The following is a 22,078-nucleotide window of genomic DNA, read 5'->3' on the forward strand; positions in this document are numbered from 1 at the left end:
ACGAGCAGAAACTGTTGACCCGTGTGCCGAGTTTCTCTGTCAAGCTGCGTGGCAGCGACCAGGCTCTGTTTCCGCTGGGTCCTGGAGGGGTGCGCCTTCCCACCACGGCCAAGCTGCAGGGCGGCTGCAGTTAGGATCTGCCCCTTGTGGGGGGGGGGAGGTGGAAAGAGGGCGGGCTCTGAGACGTCTGCAGAGTAAGGTCCTCTATAAATAGCGCACTGCCACTGGGACACATGCTGCTGCCACCGTCGTCCAGCTCTGTGACCTGCTGGGCCGTGATGTTTGAGTACCTCCTGTCCTCCCGACGGAGGGCGGAGGGGAGGGGCTTCAGCTCGTGTGATTCTGCAGCGGAGGGTCCCAGGGCCTGGGCACCGCTGGGCACCTCTGGGTACCGCTCAGCTGCCGGGTGTAGACGTTAACTACGCGCTTTGGCTTCCCAGCCAGGTGTCCTCCGGCCCCGTCAGGTCTGTGTGCTCGGGGGGAGCTGGTGGCCTTGCTTCCAGCTGGTGTTGACCTTCTCCCTCAGCCCGAGGTCCTGGCTTATTTTGTCCTTTGAATGGAGAGTTGTCTGGTGTTACTCGTCTGAGGGAAGGAAGCGGGCTGCCGTCGGGAGACAGCGGCAGTGGGGGTGGGGGGCAGAGCTAGGAGGGTGGGCAGAGAGCTGGTGTCAGACCTGGCCACGCGGGCGGGCAACGCGGGTCCCTCATCACTGGTGAGCGCTGCGGGCGGGGACATGTTGGCTCATGAGCACGTCGCCTCTGTGTGGACACCCTCCGCGTCCTCCTGCAGGGAGATGAGTGCCTTCCAGCGGCACTCGCCGGCTCTGTCTCCGTTTCAGACCAGGTTGTATGGCCCTGGCCCGGTCTCTGCGTTTCTTTGTCTGATGCTGCACGGTTCAGAGTGCTTTCTCACTTAAGAACACGCGTGCTTGACAGATGGTCTCAGATCTGTGCGCCAGCAAATAGCACACCGCTGTGCTGTGCCACCAGAGCGTGAAGCCGGAGCTGGAGGTGCTCGGAGGCACAGCGGCCACATTCAGAAAGCCCAGCTGCTGATAGGCTGTCAGGGCTTGGCGTCTCCTTGGGGAGAGTGGTGAGCAGGGCAGTGGGCTGAGAGTAGCCAGGACCTGTAACCGGACCCAGGCACCACCAGCGAGCCGGCAGCTGGCGCACCTGAGACCTACCTGACACAGAGCGCCTTCTTCACCTGGGTTCTGAAGGAGCAGGGAGTGAGGGCCTCCCAGCTGTCCATCAGGTCCAGGGAGAGGTTGGAACGTGGCGACTGTTTTGTAGTAATCCTCTACCCATCAGAGCTGAAAAAGCTGTTCCCAACCCAACATGACACAGAAAACCCAAGTGGCAGTGGTAATGTTGATGTGCGGCCTTTGGTTCCTTCCAAAGTGACTTTTACGAATATTGCCTGTTTACGTCCGCAGCCTTACAGCAATCCTGTGGATGGATTTAACTCCACCTTACAAAGAAGGAAACTGAAGCAAAGAGAAAAATGTTATTTGACTTGCTCAGAGTCACCATTGGTGAGTGACAGAACCAGGGGACTGCCTTGATCTGCCACCTCTGATTTGAACCCAGTCTCTACTCTCCCAAGGTTTAGCTGTATTACTGACTCTTTTTTTACCCAGTAGAGATGCAGTGAACAAAGATTTATGCTCAGAAGTCCAGCTTTCAAGTGTGAGTTGATTTTGCAAGCCAAAGAGAAGGGTAGTATGTGTTTTTCTTCTTCAAAGAATATCTGGTTATTAACTGAGGTATTTTCAATAACTGAGTAAGGCCTGGAGACAGACAGGACTTCCAAAATGATGGGGAGAGAAGCTTGGTGAGTCAGCACTGCCCGGAAAAGCACTGAAAATACTGACAAAACTCTCAGGTAAAGTATTTCAGAATCTGAAAATTAACCAGAGGCAGAACAAAAGGGACACTGGACCTTGGTGAGAGAAGCAGGTTCTGTGGTTTTGTGGCTTGGGGTTCCTCCTGCCCCCTTGCCAGCTCCATGGTGTGCAGCCATGAAAAGCCGGCAGCTTCATAGACAGTGAAGGAGATTGGCCTCTTTGGGGCTCTGTTAAAAGCTGCACCCCAAACGCAGTCAGTATTTTGACTGGTCGTGAAGCTCCCCAGAAAGCCTCATTCCCAGGGCAGGATAAAAACAGCAGAGGGCTGGCATCGTGCTCATTGGAGCTGCCCAAGGCCGTGATCTCAACTGAGCAAGTGAGCCTTGTCAAGCTAGGTGACCACAGGGGAGTTTGAAAGCCCTGCTGTGTGCCTGGGGGTCTGGAAGGCTGCACACACGCACACGGGTGTGCACATGCTCAGGGAGACCTGGGCAAGGAGAGGGCCCAGTCGTCCACCTCCGGCTCGTCCACCTTGAGACCCTGTACAAGCGGAAGTGAAGCCCAGGCTGGCTGAACTGTGGGCGAGTCAGAGGTGGGCCTTGGTAGACAGATGCCCTCAGCAAAAAGGGGGGGCCTCATGGCTCAAGGCAGTTAAAAACACCTGACTGATACTCGACTGGCCATTAAAGTGTGCTAACCTGAGGGTGATCCCTAGGAAGCTGAGCTTAGAAAATAAACACAAATTTTTCAAAAAGAGAAACAGAGAACTTAGTAGCCACACACTGCAGAGATACAGAATCTGTAGAATTAGTCCAGGAGAGTCACTAACCAAGTAAGCAGCAACTAGGGGGGAAAAAAGAACCCAGCGATAACAGCAGATCCTGGAGGGGTAGGTGGGGGGGGGGCAGATTCCAGAGCTGCTGCGGTGTCTTACCTACAATGTCTAGCTTTCAAACAAAACGTTATGAGACACGAAACATGAAAATATGTCCCATAGGCAGGGATAAAACCCACATACAGCAGACAGTGTCCCCGAGGGGGCTCAGGCACTGGACTTCGTAGCCAAGTAAATGAGCTGCCACAGACATGCTCAAGGAGCTGAAGGAAACCATGTTTAAAGGGTTAAAGAAAAGTAGTACAACTGTGTTCCACCAGATGGAGAGGATCAGCAATGAGACAGAAATATGTATATTTTCAAAGAGCCAAGCAGAAATTCTAGAGTTGAAAAGTATAATAACTGAAATGAAAAGTTCATTAGAAGGGCCGAACAACGTTTTGGAGCTGACAGAGGAAAAGAATCGACAGACTTGAAGAAAGATCAATAGACTGTCCAGTCTGAGGGATGGAGAGAAAAAAGATTAAAGAAAAAGAACAAGTGGGACACCATAAAACATACAAATGTGTGCATAATGGTACTCCAGAAGAGGGGAGGAAAGGGTAGAAAAACATTTGAAGAAACAATGGTCAGAATCTTCCCAAATTTGTTAAAAAACATTGTGCACATCCCAAAAGGTCAACAACTTCCAAGTAGGATAAAATCAGAGCTCACATCATAGCCACACTGTCCAAAGTCAAAGAAAAAGAGACAGTTCTAAAAGCAGCAAGAGGAGAACAAGTCATCAGGTGCGTGGACGCTGCAGTAAGGTCAATGCTGACTGCCCATTAGCAGTCATGGAAGCCAGAAAGCAGTGGGGTCACCCACTCAAAGTGCTCAAAGGAGGGCTGCTGACCATGAAGCCTACATGCAGCAGAACTAGCCTTGGAAAAGAAGGAGAAATAAGGAAAGATACTTGGACCTGAGCTACAGGAGGAGCTAAAAGGAGTCTTTCAGGCTGATGGTGACTCAGATCCGCGCGAAGGAATAAAGTGCTGGTGAAAGTAATTACACAGGTAAATAAAAAGACAGAATAACATTAACAAAAACTTTCTTGTGGGGAGGAGACAGCTCACTGGTAGAGTGCCTGCCTAGCACGCACAAGGTCCTAGGTTCAATCCCCAGAGCCTCCACTTAAAGAATAAGTAAATAAATAAACCAAGTTACCTCTTCCCCTAAAAAAAAAAAAGAAAGAAAAAGAAAAGAAAAAAAAAACTTTTTTCCTCCTAACTTATTAAAAAAATACTTAAGATAATAATTACAAAACTGTTCTGATAGGCTCATAATATATATAATGTCATTTGTGTGACAACGATAGCACAAAGGAAGGAACAGGGAAGGAAGCTGTGTTGGAATAAAGTTGCTGTATGTTTAATAAATATTACTCTGAAATAAATATTTTAAAGTTAGATGAGTACTGTAATCTCTAGAGGAACCGCTAAAAAAACAAGAATAAGTTAAGTAAACAAAACAAGGTTTTAAAAAGGCATTTAAATGATACACTAGCAAATAAAAAGAAGGCAACAGTGAAAGAAGATAAGAACAACAACAAAAAAACCCAAACCACAAGACGTGGAAAACAAACAGCAAAACGGCGCATGTATGTCCCACCATATAAAAGTTACATTAGATGTAAATAAATGAAACCCTCCGGTAAAGGGAGTGGGGTTGTCAGGCCAGATGGGGGTGGGGATCCAGCTATGTGCTGTCCACAGAAAGCATACTTTAGATTTAAAGACACAAACAGATTAAAAGTGAAAGCTTGGAAAGGAAGTATCGTGCCAACAGCGAACAGAGATCTGGAGCAGCGACAACAGTATCCGACAGAACAGATTGAGGACCAAAGAAAATGTTACTGGAGACAAAGAGGGACGTATTCTAATGAGCAAACTGAGCAGGAAGATGCAGCAAGCGTACATGTATTTGCACCTAACGGCAGAGCCCTCTAGCACAGGAAACAAAGACTGGCAGAGCTGAAGGGATAAATTTAAAGACAATTAAAAAACCGCTGGAGATGCCAGTACTCCACCCTCAATAATGGACAGCGCAGCTGCACGGAAAGGCAGCAGGGACGCGGGACGGTCGAACCACTGCCGTCGGCCCGCTGGGCCTAGACTCTCCCCAAGCAGGGTGATCATGGAGCATTCTCCAGACAGACTTCCCACTGGGACACAAAAAGCCTTGATAAATTTTAAAGGATTCAGTTCTGATCACAATGGGATTAATCTATAGAATCAATGCAATCTCTACCAAAATTCTAGCATTTTTTTTTTTTGGAAACTGACAAAATGATCCTAAATTTATATGGAAGTTAGAAAAAATCCAGAATAGCTAAAGCATTTTTGAAAACAAAGAGCAAAGTTGGAAGACACATTTCTCAATTTCAAAACCACTTTAAAGCTACACTAATCAGGACAGCGTAGTATTGGCATAAGACATGTAGATCAAAGGAACAGACTTGAGAGTCCAGAAATAAATCCTTCTTTTTATGGTAAATTGATTTTTTAACAAAAGTTCTCCCCACTTAATTACGGCAAAGGATAGCCTCTTAAATAAATGGTGCTGGAACAATTGGATATCCACCTGCAAAAAAGTAAACTTAGACCCTCACCTCACACCTCACAAAATTTAGCTCAAAATGGATTATGGACTTAAATGTAAGAGCTAAAACGATAAAACTTTTAGAAGAAAACATACGAGAAAATTTTTGAGACTTTGGATTAGGCAAAGTTTTTTTTTTAAGATATGACACCAAAAACAGCCCATAAAATTAAAAAACTGATAAATCTGATTTCATCAAAATTCAAAATTTTTGTACTTCAAGAGATACAATTAAGAAAAAGAAAAAAACAAACAGTAGGCAGGATGAATGCATTTTCAAAACAGTCTGATAAAGGGTTTGTATTTAGAATATGCAGAGAACATATCTCAGTACTAAGAAACAGCCTGGTCAAAAGCTGGGCAGAAGATTTAAGTAGACGCTTCTCCAGAGAAGATGTGTGAACATCTAGTAGATACGTGAAAAGACACTCAGCGTCACATCACAGGGAGTGCGGCACCAGCTCGCTGGGGAGGACGCGCAGAAACTGGACCTCTCACTCCCTGGGGGGACTTCCTGCATTACGGCCACTTGGCAGTGTCTTAGAAGTTGAACGTAAATTCGCTGTGAGACCCAGCAGTTCTGCGCTTAGGCGTCTGCCCAAGAGAAATGGACGTGTGTGTCCACACAAAGATCTGCACACAAATGTCTTAGCATCATTTATAGTATCCCGGCATTTGAGACAGCCTGGTGTCCAGCCGCTAGCGCACGGATAGACAGAAAGCGTGAGGCGCGTCCGGGCAGTGGAGTAGCGCTCAGCCCCGAGGAGGAGGAAGCGCTGGCTGGTGCTTGGAAGCCGCTGGACCTTGAGCCCATCGTGCTGAGTCGAAGAGCCAGACGCAAAGAGCACGCGTCACGTGGCTCCGTTAAGTGAAGGTGTCTGGGAAAGGCCGGCGGTAGCCTGGCGGGGGTGTTCCCTGGTCAGTCCTCTCCCTCATGCGGCTGGAAGAGCTTCTCCTCGCTAGTGTTACGTCCAGCTTTGCTGGGGTGCTGGGCGCCACGGAGGAAGGCGCTTCTGAAGGGGAGGCTTGTGTGCGTCCTGCGTGTCCTCCTCCGAGTGCGGGGCACGCAGCCCTCTCTCAGGAGTGCTGGAGGGAAGTTCTAATTCCCCTTGTGAACACGAGCGTGACGCTGACGGCAGAGTTCCTCTTGGGGAGGAGAGACACGTGCACTCCTCCACCACTTACTGTTCAGCCGAATCAAGGGTTCTCGTTAAATCGGGGCCGCTCGCAGGACCCCCGCGCGCCGCCTCCGACCGTGGGCACAGCTTTGAGTCCCTTTACCTTTTTCAGTTTGAATTTTGACACAGTGCTCTTCCTTCCTTCCAGATTGTAATGTGGACACTTCCACATCACAGAGAACAAAGAGAGTCTGTTCCCCACATCCGCCCTTATCAGGCCCGGGGGACCCCAGCTAATCAAAGCCTGGTACTTGGGACAATGGGCCGGGCGGGCCGGCCCCCCTGAGGACACACAGTTATCGCTCCCAGAACCCGGGGCTGGTTTCCTTTTGTTCTGCAGTCAGCGGGGGCTGGGGGCGGGCCTTACCAGGCCGCCGCCCTCCCCCCCCCCCCGGGGCGAAGGTCCCCCCAGGGCCTATCAGGCCCCGCAGCTGCTGTTACTCCAGACACGGCAGGAAGAGCTGAAGGCAGCAGAGCCAGCGCCTCGGCAACGTCTAGGGTCTGCGACTCCCGGGCTCTGGCTCCAGTCCGAGCCGCACAGACCGGGGAGGTGCGGCAGAGGCACTGTCTGCGGCCCAGACGTGGGGGCCAGGGTAGGGGGGATCGTGGGGGCCTCGGCTGCGAGCCAGGCCGCTGCCCTGCGAGGGGGCCCCACGTGGGCAGGCCCCTTCGGTCTCCAGGACAGACTGTTTTACAGCCTCCTCCATCCTTTCTGCCCATAAAGCCAGTTGGTTTGCAGCCTGGTCTTGTGTGTCTGCAATGGTTTCAGCAGAGATTGGAGCTGGGCCCCAAGAGAAGCCAGGGCGGGAAACCCAGGGCGGGAAACCCAGGCAAGCCTCAGAGGCTGGCATCTTGCAGCAGAGTGTGTCTGAGGCGGAGCCGTCTTCTCGCACCCGCTTTGGTCCGACCACTCAGGGCCCGACTGGCAGACGCAGACAGAAGTCTAGTGAAGGAGAAATTCAACCCGTGGGGGTGGGGCAGCCCCCCCAGGGTTTTCTCTGGACTCGGCTTTTAGGAAGGAGCCCAGGTAAGACGGTTGTACCACGAGCGGCCTAGCGTCTGCGAATATTTAGTGCTAGAAATTACGTTTGAGGGCCTTCCTCTTAATTACTGTCCCAGGATGAGGTCGGGCAAGGAGAGCCAAGCCACCGCGGTCACGTGTCGGGCCGCTGTGGGGGGTGGGGGCCGAGGGGAGGGGGCCGCGCTGTTCGCTGCTTCTGGTGCGGCCCCCTTGCTTTCACAGCCTCAAACTTAGACTCCCCTCTATACGCACTTTGCATTTTTCCCACAGTGGCCGTTGCCAGCAAGCTGTCAACTACCGCATATCCCTCAGATTTAAGAACCCAAACTTTAAAACAAATGAAACTCTTGTTGCCACTGTAATAAAAATCAGAATGGAACCGGGCTGCTCAGCAGACGCAAACTTCAATTATTTTTGTGGATTTAAGATTGTTTTTTGGGATTCCCAGCCTCCCAGCACAGCAGACGTGCTCCCTCGGGCAGCCGGCTGGAGAGAGAGGCGCTGGCCGGCGGACGGGCGAGGTGGCAGCCGCCGGGCTGAGCTGGGTCCGCCACCTGAGTGTTTGCTCTGGCGTCAGCAGGGGCGTCTGCGGCCGCCCTTGGAAAAGCTCATAGTGCGGGAGGCGGGGGGTGGGGTGCAGGCGCTTTTTAGTGCATTTTAACTTAAGAAAAGTGTGCGAATGATGTTTGTCGAGGTCTGCTGTTACTTGGTGTTTAGCCAGAGGAGGAAGCACCGAGAGCAGGTCCAGTTGTCTCTCGGACCTTGGTCCGCACGGGCTGGGAAACGCCCCCTCCCCACTGCCCCAGCCCCCAGCAGGCCTCATCACCACGCCACCGGCCCTGGCACTCTTTTTACAGTCTCTTCACTTGCTGAGATGGAAACGGTGGTTTCCACTGGATTAAATGCCAGCTTTCCATCCCACGTGCAGCTTCCTGCTGTGATGGTGTGGAATCCAGGGGTAGCAGGGAAAGGTGGGGGTGGAAACTGGGTGATGGATGCTGGGTCCCTCAGGTGAGTTGTGACCTGGGCACCCGAGCTGCGTCTCCCCAGAGCCTGCCCTTCCCTCGCTGGCGGCTTCCTCTTCTGCCCCGCTTCCTGTTTCTACTTTCAAGGCCAGGCTGGCTGCGGGGCTCACGACCTCTGGCTCTGAAATGTGCTGTGTCCACCGGCCACCACCGAGGGGCCGAGCTCACTGACTGCCACCTGCAAAGTCCCTGGAGCAGGTGCTGGGGTCACCCGACCGCCTGTGGTGGGGCGGGCACTGACGTGGCTCCTGCCTGCCCCGAGGGACACAGGACACAGCGAGGGGAGCTGGGCCTGCTGGGGTGTGAGCCTCGTTCAGCGGACGGCGTCCAGCACTTACCAGGTGGTGGGAAGATGAGACCCCCCCCCAGTGACTTTCCTTCTCAGGGCCCTTCCTTGTCCCTGCTGGTTAGCGGAACACTGGATTTAGACACGCTCACACGCACCCCAGCGGCTGTGGCCCTGCCCCCCCCACCCAGGGGAGGGAATTTTTTTAAGCCGTCTGATCACTGCTTCTATCCATGCTGTCTGCTGGACCGGGGCCTGCTGAACTCACAGCGCTTTGCCGGCGTGTGTCATGCTCTGGTGCAGGGAGCTTGTGGGCCAGGTGCGCAGTGATCGGGGGCAGGTGCAGGGCTCTGGCCCCGCTCCTGACCTGAGGGCCCCGTCCCTGCATCAGGGGCATCAGGCCTGGTGACGGGAACCGGCCACCAGCTTATCCCTAAGCCCCGCCCCCCCCCCCCCCCCGGGAAGCGCCCACACGGCCTGAGCCAGAGGTGACTGCGCGTGGCCCCACGTTAAGTCTTGCTGGGCTTCAGTCCGAATGAACGGTGACTGGGAACAAATACCCTGAACAGCTTGCTTTTCACTTACTGGCTGTTTTGGGGACACATTTCAAGGCTTCTTCAGAAGTCAAATTTAGATACACAAGTGGAATGAACGCTAAGTTTCCAAATGGACAGCTCAGCCCCACGGGAAGGAAGAGGTTCAACAGACAAGACGACTTGCAGACGACTAGCCAGAGCTTCACCATGGGTGCTCGGGGGCTTGTGCGGTCCCCGCATCTCACGGAAACTCTGGGAAGGGGTTGATTCGACCTTCAAAGGAGGACGTAAACCAGGCAGTACTTGCAGGACTGTCAAGACGCGTGGGCAGACCAGCCCGGAGCCCTGGCCCCGGGGAACTAGAGCGAGGTGGGAGAGGGCAGCGCACAGCTGAACGGCGTTCCCAGCTTCAGCAGCAGTCCAGGTGGCACCGCGGCACCCAGGGAGGCTCCTGACCAGGGAATTCCGGAGGCCGGGGGTGTGGTGCTCCTGCCTCTGAACTTGAGGGCTTTCGAGGTCCTTTCAGGATGTCTCGGAGGAATAAAGACAGGGAGCCAAGCCTTGGAAGCTGTCTTTCCTGTGTCCCGGCCGGCATCTCTGGTGCAGGCGAGAGGTGCGGTGTTAGACGGCGCGAGGCCCCTGCTGGGGCACACTTCCAGCACCAGGCTCTACTTCTGTTGAGTTCCGGACCCTCCATCAATGGAGCTTCCTCCGGAAACCAGCTTGTAAGACACTTCCCCCAGGGACGTGCCCTGGCCCCACTGTGGTCCCCGGCTCAGGGCCCCGGCGTCCTTTCCGCGTGCGAGAACACGCAGGTGACTGATCCGGCCTGTCTCTCGGGGACTGTTGGAGACGGCTGTTGCGTGGCTAGTGGTTTCTGGGACTGGTGGTTCATTTTGGTAATCACCAGAGGCACGCCGTTATTGTATAAAGTCAATTAGACTGCGCACAGACTCCGGCCCTGTTGATTTGATTTAGAGCTAGCGAAAGCTCCAGTAATGTGCAATTACAGGGAACTTAATGGGCCTTTGTACTGAAGGCCACGTCCAAGGCACCTAATATACTTTGATGAATTGCTCATTATGTGCAGTGTTGGAATAACTTCTATAAAGATTAATAATTGGATAATCAATACAAAAATTCAACCCTGGTTTTTTTCCTGCCGTGGGGTCGATGTGTCCCAGGGGTTCTGGGGCCCGTCGCGTTTGCCCGACTTCTCTGACTGCTGCCTGTTGTTTTCGAAATTGGGGGTTTTGAGAGTAACTTACCAGCTTGGTGTGTTGCGCACTTTTTTCCTCGTGCCGCCTGTGACTTTTCTGTTCAGAACTTTACGGAATGAACAGGTTCTGCTGTTGGTTCTTGTCGTCGACACTCAGAGGTGGTTTTGCCCTCAAGTGGGGAGGGAGCAGACAACACCCTTGAAGGACCTGTGGACACGCACGAGGCACCAGGTGGCCTGTCCTCAGGGGCCAGGAGAAGGGCTGGGACGGAGCTGGAGGGGGGTGGAGGAGGGGCTGAGGAGAGGGGCCGCCCCGGGGGCGTGTGGGCTCTTCAGACCCTGCGTGCCCCGGGCCTCCACCCTGGAGACACGGGCTCTGCTGAGGGATGGGTTGCATCAGTGGGCTGAGGCTAGTGGCGTTGGAGCAGGGGGAGGGGCTCGGCTGTGTCCGGACCCATGTGCGGATTCAGGACCTGACTGAGGGGGAGACGAGGCAGAGGTGGCCGGGCGGCTGAGTGCAGAGCCCGGGCGGAGGTCTGAGCCCTGCTGTCCTGGGACAGCTGTGACTGCCTCCGTCAGGCACACAGGACGGTGTGGAGAGACGCAGCCCGCTGGACACAGCCCCAGCCGAGGCGGGAGGGGGGCCAGGTGCCCGACAGCCTGCTGCAAGTGCGGGGGCGCAGGGAGGGTGCACGGCCACCTGGGTTCTGCAGCTACAGTTTGGACCCCTGTTGAAGGTGGACTGGAGGCACCGCACTGTGAAACAGGCCGAGGTGCTCTCCTGCAGTGACCCTGTGCCACCACGCCAGGCTCACCCCACCAGCCACACCTGGCCCCTTCCTAGTGAATCCTGCCGAGAACCACACCCAACACAAACCAGAACAAACACCCGCACGCCACGCACCCCAACACCCACAGGTTACGCCTGTGCTCTCAACAGCCCACCACGGGGACACGGCTTCGGGAGGGAGCAGGGTCTACAAGCCCGGCGGCCGGGGTGTTGCAGTGACGCCCAGAGAGAGGCCAGGCCCCGGCTCCTTTCTGATCCACTTGGACCCTCTCGGGCCCCAGACTCGGAGCGGGAATGTTCAGCCTCATGATCCCCCTCCATTGCCCCGCAGAGAAGGAACAGCCCCTTGGTTGGTGTCTCGGGACCTGGGGAAGGACCCGTGTCCCAAGGCAGAGGGGCAGGAAGGCCAGCCTGCAGACCCACACGCCTCCTTGTCCAGGTCCATGTACTGTATTTTATTTTTTAATTAAAGGAGGCTTTGAGGCTTTTTAATTTTTCCCGTTCCGTTAATCGTTTGACTAGGAATTTCATAACTGGGGAGAATGTGTTTTCTAACGGTACAGAGCGAGCCCTGGAAATGCTTGGTGGTGGTTTAATGATCCCAGCGAGGAAGCGGAATGCGCTTGGCGCAGATAAAATAATAGCCCAGGAATATGGGAGGCATACGCCCCGCGACACATCGGTGGGAGCACGTGGACTGGCCGCGGCCCCTCCCAGGCACGCGGCTGGCCCGTTCCCCACGGACGCTGGAGTTTCCACACAGGGGTTTGCATTATTGGGAGTGTTCAGGCTAAATAAGGAAGCAGCCACCGAGGTAGGACAATTATTCCGTTTTAATGGCTGGCAGTCCCACGTAACAATGGTGCCCGTCAGTGCAGCCCCACACCCAGCTGGGAGGGTCATGTTTTATTAAAACCGTGACTTGTTGTCATGCAGGCCCTCCACTGTCCCACTCTCTCCTTCCCAAAATAGCAGGCCCCGTGGCAGTGCCTTATTATGATTAAAAAGATAAAAATAAGTGAAGGCTGAAATAGGTCCAGGACACCTGAGGTAACACAAGAACTTACTTTTTAATGAAACTGGAGAAACTGTTTTACTTTCCACTGCTTCACAAAGCAGCTCTAAAAAAAATCAGAAAAGTAAAAACGGGTTTTAGTGATGTTGCAACTCTGCATTTTCAGAATTACAGTGGCTGCGATGCACTCGTGGCTGAACGGCCCGTTCTCAGCCCAGAGCTTCACAGCGGCAGCACGCCCACATGGGAGGTGCTGGGGGCTGCAGGTGGACCAGGGAGGCCACGCTGGACAGAGCCCACCGCCCCTGGGGGACCGCTGACCGGTGCCCACCTGGCAGGAGGAAGTACGGACGGTAGATGTTCTAAGAGGTCAGCTCCTCTCACGACACTGAAGCGCCCACGTGAGAGCCGCCACCTCACTCCTCCTCTGCCTGCACGGGGCGGGGAGGACACTCCCCTCCCCCTCTGTCTTGGTCTCTGAGGTGTGGCTTCAATCGTGGCTCCACTCACATCTGCTGACACCTCAAGTGAGCACCGCGTGAGTCTGAGTGTCCGGCAGAAAAGGTGGGCGCTGCGTGTTCATCAAAACCTGCCCCCGCCCCGGGAAGGTCCCCACAGTGACAGCCTTTGTCTTCGCAGGGTTTGCAGCTGCCATCCACGGGCTTCCTTATCCGGGAGTCAGTGGGTTTGCAGGGGTAGCCAGCGCAGCCTGGAGACGCCTTAGCAGTCAGTTCTTCAAGAATAGGCTTGGCCTCAGACCTTCTGGTGCTGCTTCTGTCCCTAAATTACTGCCCTCCAAGCTGACAACACTAACTTTAGCCAAAGGTGTATTTTCTGGGAAAGTTAGTTGTAGGAACGGGAAAGAATGTCCTTCCTGTTCTGTTTTGCTCTTCAAAAAGCTATTTTGGCCTCCCTTAAAAATAAAGACGTTCCTGACAACTTGTCCTGCGTAAGAATATGCGTCTTCCCGTCCCTCAGAGAGGCGCGGGGTAGCCGGCGCAGCAGCTTTTGTGCCGTGTGCTTGTGGACGAGCAGCGTGTAACTTGATCCTGAGCTGCGACGTGGGGTGCCGCGCAGGAGCCGGGCGGGGACGCGGTTCCGCCTGGACCCTGGGGGAGCCGTCAGGGCCTTCTGTGCTTCTGCTGCTGTTTAAGGGACAATGACGGCTTTAAAGAGCTGTTCTCGTCATGAAAAAGCAGCATCGAAGCACGCTGTAAACCAGAAACGGAAAAGGTGACAGTGTCCCTGCTGGGCTGCCTGGCTTGCTAAGTAGCAGTAGACAAGCTTGGTTGTTTTTTAAAAACTCGTAGTACATTTGGGTTCCTTACTGGAACTAACGTAACCATTGAGAAAGAAGAAGATGCTTCAAAGGGTGTTGTGTGCACTTTATGTAACTGAGTGTGTGGTTTGTGTGATTAAGCTACATGCTGAGCGGTATCAACAAATGTGGTTTTTTAAATGGGCATGAAAGTCGTGTCTGCAGAACGTGGTGCTCATCTGAGTTGAGCCAGCTTTTCCCAAAGCAAGGGTTAAGCAGCGAGGCTGGGCTAGCGCTGCTGGGCCAGGGTTCTTCTTCTCTAAGCCGAGGTCCCGGCCTGAGACACGGGGATGGTGTCTGCGGAGACCACCTGGAAGGTTCTCGCTCCTGCCTCTCCTGGCCCTTCCTCCCCAGCCGGCTCGCAGGCCCCATGACTCCGATGGGGTCCCGACCAGGGACGGGGGCAGAGCCTGCCACACTCTCCCGCTTCCCCCGTTGTTTGTCCGACCGTCACCCACGAGAGATCAGCAACGTTGTCGATTCTCTGAGACAGAAGCGGAAAGACACAGCTGATGTGTGTGCATCAGCTTGAGAAGCCTGCACAGGTCCTGGTTCTGATCTGGTTCTGATGACACAGGGATGCCCACGTTGTCAGAAAGACGGAAACCAAAAGAGCTGAGGTGGCCCTGTCCCGCGTCCCGTTTGTGCTTTGTGAGGGAGCCCAGAGTTGCGTTCACTGCAGGCCGGGGTGACTCCCGCGCCCACAGGAGACTGCAAGTCCGCCGGAAAGTGCCAGAGCTCTCCTCGCCCCTCTGCAGATGCGGGACAGCACGCCAGCTCGGAGGACGTTAGCAGGAGGAGGTGGAGAGGCCGGCAGCGTCGCTGGGGCAGGGAGGGGGCTCTGGTGGAGGCTTCCGTTCCCCTGCTGTGTGAGGACTGCACGTCTCCTGCCCTCTCTGGTCCGGTCCAAAGTGAGAGTAGTAGCCCCTCCCAGAGGGCTGGGCAGGATGCTGAGATCCACGCCTCGTCTCCCCAGCACACGCAGCTGCGCGGGAGGAGTTTGTCTCTGCGTTAGAGGTGCCTGGGAGTCCTGGCCACCGCAGGACGGGACCTGAGTCAGTCCTCCCGAGTGAGACCCGCAGCCCAGCGGGCACGGGGCATCACCGCGAGGACGACCCAGCTGCCTCTGTTGGCACTTGGTCCAGCGGCTCCTCCCCCAGACGGCGTGTTCGGGGCGAGGACCCTGCGTCAGGCATCCTAAGGGGAGGTTTCTCACACGTCTCTGAGCGGTGGTTAGAGTGGTGCGGCGTGGACGTGGGGGGGTTCAGTCCGAGACTGAGGGAGGCTCGTAGGACGCTCGGCGCCGAGACTCCTCGCAGCCCAGAGGTGGCCTTGCCGGCCGGCGCTGCCCTGGAAAGCAGGCTCCACCTGGCTGTGCTCTGTGGCTGTCACCCCTCAGGGGCGCTTTCCTCCAGGTTCATATTTCAGCTCTGACCCCTATCGTCCTGTACTTCCTGGGGCCTCGGGGACGGGCGATGTCAGGACCCTGGGTTTTCCTTCATAGTCATTCTTTCCTCTCGCAGCTTAAAGTGACTGCGTTATCACTGCGAAAAAGGCCCTATTTAAAGTCAGACACAGAAGCCACACTATCACCTTCACCTAGAGTAGGAAGCGGGGCAGCTGGTGATAAGGTCCTGGGACTGATAAGGCCATGACACTGGCAGGAGACGCCGCCTCCGGGCAGGGTGGGTGGGGCGTGTGGGCAGCTGCCACACGGAGGTCACGCTGAGTAAGAGCTCTCCAGGTCCGTCAGGCCTGGAGCAGACGCTCGGAGCCTCCGGGGACTTCCCGTGGGGAACAGGGCAGATCAGCAGGCCCTACTCCTGGGGCTTCAGGGCGACGTTTCTGGGACAGCGGCCGGAGGCCCCTCCAGGGTGGGCACCGCCCTGTGGGCTCTGGACTCGTGTCCCGCGTGTTGGAGCCGAGGCCGTGCTGGGGCTGGCAGCGCGCCGTCCTCCCCGCGCGGTAGAAACGGTGACGGTGCGGACCGTGGGCTCTTTGCTCGCCTGTATCATCTCCTCCCTTTAAATTTTTTTTCCTAAAGCACATAAAAGCTGGTATAGGAAAAATGACAGAAAGAAAAGTTTTGGTTTTGATTTGTTTTTAACTCAAACAGAATGCCGTGTTTGTATGTGTGTTGGCGGGTGGTTTGCTGTACACAGTAAAGGAGAGGAGTGGCTGCCACAGCCTCCCCTGCCACAGGGACCCCGTGTCCTGCGTGGCCATGCAGGCCAGGACGGTGAGGGTGGACCCCTGCGTCCATCCCCCTTGGCGCCGGCCTTTCCTGACTTTCCTAGTAAGCGTCAAGGAAGAGCTGTTGCCGCCCGCCCTGCAGGTCGGCACAGGGAGCAGTCTGCAGGTCTGGGGGCGTGCAGGTGGCAGGGCTGGCCCCGCAGGTCACCCAGTCCGGGCCCGGCCTCCTCGCTGGCTGCCCCGGGGCACTGGCTGAGTCCCGTGGTCTGTCCGTCCACAGGATCCGTGGTCAGGCCGCCTGTGGTACTTCCTCACGTGAGAGTAACACGTGCCAGTTGCCGTGAGGCCGTGTGAGAGGTGGGCACGTCAGTTCCTTCAGTCCTTAAAATTTGATTTGAGATCCTAAGTTGCGTCTGGAAGCCAAGAATTCAGACATGGGAGGACCGTTGCTTAAAGGCTGGCCCGTGACGGGGGGAAGCACGTTAAACCTATTCAGACTCCCGCAGCTCCTTTCAGGCCTGCCCTGTCCTCAGCACGGCCACACGGCCCCGCGTGGAGCCTGAGGCGTGAGCTGGGGCGTCTCCCGCAGCGCGAGGCTCTGAGGTCGGCTTTCTCCGAGCGCTGGGCAGACGAAGAAAGTCACATGTGAAACAGCGCTTTTACTTAACAAACAGCGCTTCGCCTTGCTGTTTGGCGCCGGCTCGCCTGTGAGCTGCGCAGGGTCTTTACGTGGTGTCCGGAAGGACGCTGGCCCTGCGCTCCGACATGATGCGAGCACAGGCGGGAACTGTGCCTGCACCTGTACGTGTTAGCTTCTGTGCTTTACAGAGTACTTCCTTTTCGCTCAATTCCAGATGTAAATGTAGAGGTGGATCTGTGTGTGTTTTGGGGGGGGGGGCACAGATCCCAGACTGAAACAGCAATTCTAACTGCCACATGAGTTTTAGGGAAAAAACAAGTTTCCACCTTAGGAGCGTTTTAGAGAAAAATTAAATATAAGGGAAAAACCCTTCTTGTTAAGTTAAATTGTGGTGTAACAGCTCCCCACATCCTGTTGTGGGGATGTCTGACGCTCAGCAAAGCGAAGGTTCCTCTTTCAGGTCTCTGACGATCCCGGGGGGGTCACATGTTACCTGCAGTTCAAAATACTCCTGTAAAGAAAAACCTCTGTGTCGGTGGAAAAGCTGAATAAGGAGGTGGAAATTATCAGCGGAGAGAAGACACTGTGGGAAACCGTAGGTGGTGTCGGCACAACCATATCAGAGAGGAGCCACCCCCGAAGTAACCGCACGGAGCCCGGGGGCACCGGGGCCTGATATGGACCCGAAACCGTGACCTCACGGAGGGGAGATAGGAAGTCGTGGCCGGGAGGGGAGCGGGGCCTCGGGACCCTGTGCTCTTGTTCTCAGCCGCCCGCGGGGACCACCTGACCCTGGTCAGCCCTCCCCAGATGTCTCCTTTCCTCACCCATCTGAGTGGGAACCAGCATGGCGTCCGTCCCCCAGGGCTCCTGCCAGACTGTGTCTGTGCAGAAGAGGGCAGCCCTGGGCGCCCACCCTCGGCTGTGTGGGCGGTGGTGTGGGGCCTCCCCCGCCTTCACTCTCTGTCCACTCTGCCTGCCCTGCTCAGTCCCCTGGGGCACTCGGGGGAGATCCAGGACATTTGTGCATGTGTGGTGATTCTTGAGTGTGTTCCTAAGATGAATGAAACAGAGACCCCAACCTGACGGGGCCAGGCGCGGACCACGTGGGACTGGAGGGCCCAGCACCTCCAGCCCCAGGTTATCAGGGAGGCAGGGCCCGTCCTCGGCAGAGACCACCAGCCCTCAGTGATGGGCCGGGGGGTCTCGCTCCCGGGGGATCCTGACGGCCCCCGACGGGACAGATGCTGGGCCGGGCACCACCCACAGAGGAGCCTTGTCACGGCCTCCTGTCTGCGCCTGGACGGCTCCCACCACGCTGAGCGATTGCCCCACGCGCACCAGCGCGGGTGCCCCCTCCAGGGCCCAGGTGCCCCCGTGGGCCGCGAGGGGAAGCCCACAGCCACTGCTGCTTCTGCTTTTCTCTCATCAAACAGAAGTTCTTTTTCCTGTGGTCTGTTCGACCCTGAGTAACAAGCAGCTCACAGCTCCCTTGCTTACTGCCTTATGACCCTCAGGCCCCCCTCCCAGTCCCCAGTATTATGACCCTTGGGCGCCCCTCAGACATTCTTCAACTGCCCATTGCTGACTTTCCAGAATCAGATTTTGGGTCTGGGACTTCTGTTGTCCTGAAAATGGGCTGAGAAGGCCATCCCAGGCGCGCGGTGTGGGGTGCGGTATGACTGAAAGCGGGACCTCTCCTTCAGGTGGGACCCCATCCAGGAAATCTCCCCCCACCCTGGAACGAGGCAGCCTCCCGGCCCCATCTCCACCCTCCCAGCAGCACCCAGCGCCCAGTGGGAGGGACACTGACTGCGTGCGGCCCCAGACCTTTTATTTAACCTGAAAACTGGTTAGGAGGACCCGCTGGGCCCGCCTAGGGTTGTTTTAGGACAGAATGCGAGGGTGGCCGTGAGAGCGATTTGTGAAGTGTCTGGTGCTGTGTGAATAAACTGTGATGCCCTCCGGGGTGCTGGCGTCATCGCCTTGTCTTGGGGGCACTCGGCACATACGCTCCGTACCTTTCTGGTTTGTTCCCCTCACTCTGCCTGGTTCAGAGACGTCCTGCCTGCAGGTGTGCCTTTTCCCCCGCACAGACAAAACCCCGAAGAGGCTCGGGCCTTGCCCCTGTCCTTCGTCAGGATGTGCTTTCATGGCCACATCAGCGAACCTGGGACCCGCGTCTCTTCAAAAACAAGTGAGATGGAGGAAGCGGAGGGAGCCGCGGTCTCTGGTTCCCCTCTGCACTCGGTGTGAACAGGACGAGGGAGAGCATGGCTGATGCCTTGACGAGCGTGCAGAGAACCGGCTGTGGCCTCGGGATGCGCGGCCTCCTCCGCAGCCAGGACACAGTGGCCGCAAAGCCAGCCCTCTGGGCCTTCCCGCGTGAAGCCAAGGCCCCTGGGAGGACGTGCGGGGTCTGTCAGGCCCACTGTGTCCTCACGCCCACCTCAGGGCTTCTGGGTTTGCTCTGAGGGGGCTGGTCACGCTGGCGCCCCTCCCCGCAGCGGGTGGCCAGTGGCACTGTCCCCTGGGACCGTGCCAGCAGCCCCACGGGAAGGGTGGGGGTCTGGGCTCCACGTGCGGGGTCTGGCTGTGACCTGAGCCAGCAAGCCAGTTATCAGTTCCCATGACACAAGTCCCCCATTCCCCGCCGCACTTTGTTATTGTTATTCTTAAAAACAGCTGGGGGGTGTTGAAAGGGAATTTGGGGGTGGGACGCACTGCCACTGATTGTCCAGGAAGCCGCCCTGGAGGGCAGGGGCCTCTACAGAAACACCCGGGCTTTATCTGCGCGGAGGGAAGCCCGGCAGTTCCGTGACGTGAGTGCATCCCCACCTTGGGGTTCTGCTGGGAGGGTGAGCGGCGGTGACAGCCTCCCCGGCGACATTTGCCCGATCAGGTGGGGTGGAGGCGGGATGTTGTGCAGTCCACTCCTGACGGCCTCTGCCAGCTTCGCTCATTTCCTCCCCGGCTGCCAAAAATCACATGCCGGTACCGACCTGGACACGGGAACAGAAGTGAAGGAAGAGCCCCAAGCTGGGGGGGAGTCGGCCCTTCTCTCCGTCCTCTGACAGCAGGGCCAGGGAGAGGGCGGTCACGAGCCTAGGCTTCCACTGCGGGGGGCGGGGGCGCCTGCTGCTTTTGCAAACCTGTGGAACCTGGAAAAGACACTCCTGGCTCCTGGATCAGCACTGCTTTGGCATCGAAGCTCCAGGCCGGTCGGCGCCTGACTGTGTCTCTGGCCAGAGCAGTGTCTCTGCGTCACGGTCACCAGGTCCGGGGCAGCTGCGTCCTGCCGGCTCAGGACACTTCGGGGGCCCAGGTGGGAAGCTGAAGGACTGCTGGGTCCTCTGGGGGGTCACTTCTCCACAGGTTGAACGTAACTGACTGATGGAATTTCTGGTGATTTACGTTAACGTCTATGCAGAGTGTGGTTTCTCTAAGGCTTTCTCTGTCTTTGTTTTCTTGCAGTAAATGAAATAATACGAAACGACCTCTCCAGCACGAACATCCACTCCTAGGTGGCGACGTCGGACTCTGAGAAGCCGCGGGATGCCGCCTTGACAGTGACAACTGCGTAAACAAACTGAACTCACACCTGGTGCCACTCAGAACTCCCACCTTCGTGAAGGTTTCAGCATTTGTACAAAGAAGGAGCTCGAGGGAGGAAGGAACGACCACTCCACCTCCTGAAGGAAAGTCATCTCAAGGAGGAAGTGAAAGTGTGTGGGTGGGTGGGGGGGAGTGCAGGAGACAGACCGAGTGCGGCTCCCCACGACCTGGCGGCCGACCCCAAGCCGTACCCTTCGGGCACCCCTGGAGCTCATACCGGAAGTGCCTTATTCACCCAGACCACAGCATTGGGGCATCGTAGGGCTGAGCGCTGAACTTGCTACCAGGAGGGCGTGTGTAGGAGCGAGCCTGTAAAGACGCCTCGTCACGGGGCTTCATCCCTGTGTACGCTGAGAGGGCTGGGTGCTGTGGGAAAACCCAACACGCGTCTCCTACTTTTTTCGGCTTTCCTGGGCTGGACGTGTTCGGTGCGTCTCAGAGCTCTTCCAGTGTGTCATCTCAGTGCTTTCAGGACATCGTCCCCTCCATGTTACTCAAACCGTAGGGCTGTTCGTTGCAGCATGCTAGGACTTTGTGCTTAATCTGGCTTTGAACATAGCACCCAGGAGTGGAATAGCACAAGATAGGTTGCTGGGCAGAAAAAGAGACCTGTCCCAGGACAGAGCTGGCACCTGCACGTGTGCACATGTTTAGGTGAATGTTTGTGTGTGAGCAGCAGCAGAGGTGGTGACGCTCAGGCTGCGCCCGGCACGGACATCCGTGTCAGCAGTAGCCAGTGTCCCGTCTGGAAGATGCACCAGGGCTCCACACCTGGCTTCCCAGCCATTTCCGCGGGGCGTCACCCCCGACAGGTCTGCATTTTATCTCCTCGAGCAGGTGACCGAGCACTTTAGAAGCCAGGAGACCTGTGTTCACAACATCGGCTGTTACCAAATGGCAAAATTGGAAAGTAACTGTAAATAGCGTTACAGAAGGAGTGTAATATATTTGTTCAGCTGTAAGATGATTATTTCACAGAAGCCTTATAACTGCTTCTTGTAAGAAAACAATTACCAAAAACAGCGTTTGAATATGCGGTGACTGTGGTGTGTTTCCAGCTTAGTTGCTCTTAACAGGTAGGTTAGCGTAAGCTTTACTCTGCCTTTTGTCCAGTTAACAGCTTATCACACATTATCGCCAGCAGTGACCTGCTGTTTCACGTAACCAAAAAGCATGGTTTAGTTAAAACGGTTCAGCTAACAACTGTGCCTTAGGAACTCACGCCCCCTCGTGGGACACAGCTGAATCGCACCCGGGGGGCGGCCGGGACGCATCCAGCCCAAGATGGGCGCTCGCCCACAGGAAGAACCACTCTCACGGCGTTCTTCTGCACGGTGACGTCTTGCTTTGTTTGAAGCCACAGAAAGACACAAACATCTGAAAGCCATGCCTGTAACATTTACTCAGGACTGTGAATCGCTGAAGATCTGTGGCTTCGTGTCTGTAACAGAGTCCTGCCCCTGCCGCCCACGACCCCGGCCCACCCTGCGTGTGGCCGCGTGAGACCTGCATGGAACACTTCTCGGTAGACTGCCTCTGGAGAGGACGTGTCTGACGCCGTGCCGGCTGTCTCTGTAGCTAGAGAGTAGATCCAATAAAGCGCTGTGTTCTGCCGGACAGTCGTGGTCTGAGGCTGATTCAGTCCGTGTGTGGGGAGTTCCTCTTTGTTCCCCGGTGTGTTTCCTGCTTTGGGTCCTGCACCTCCGCCGCCTGTAAGAGGCTTTCCGTCGTGAGGCTGTCGCCTTGCCAGGGCAGCCGCTTTCTTCCTTGAACGCTGGAAGACCGGCCCTGGCAGGATGGCGGTCGCTGGGGCCCCAGGTGCTCCCAGCAGCCCCTCAGAACCGTGCGCCCAGCACGTGGAGCTTGTGCTGCTGCCACAGGTTCCTGCCGGGCAGGCCTCCCACACTCCACGCAGCCCATC

At 56.1% G+C, this 22,078-nt stretch overlaps 1 protein-coding gene across 6 annotated transcripts in view; it reads left to right on the plus strand.

Moving 5' to 3' along the window:
* NFATC1 (nuclear factor of activated T cells 1) overlaps positions 1-21,774 on the plus strand; it is a 91,014-nt gene extending 69,240 nt beyond the window's left edge. For all 6 annotated transcript variants that reach the window (XM_074355359.1, XM_074355362.1, XM_074355361.1 and 3 more), the window contains one exon: positions 20,017-21,774. In XM_074355359.1, coding sequence (XP_074211460.1) covers positions 20,017-20,066 — 50 coding nt within the window. In that variant the 3' untranslated portion in view covers positions 20,067-21,774. The remainder of the gene's footprint in view (positions 1-20,016) is intronic.
* Positions 21,775-22,078: the final 304 nt, after the last annotated feature.

Source organism: Camelus bactrianus, chromosome 30 (assembly GCF_048773025.1).
Source record: "Camelus bactrianus isolate YW-2024 breed Bactrian camel chromosome 30, ASM4877302v1, whole genome shotgun sequence".
NCBI lineage: Eukaryota > Metazoa > Chordata > Mammalia > Artiodactyla > Camelidae > Camelus > Camelus bactrianus.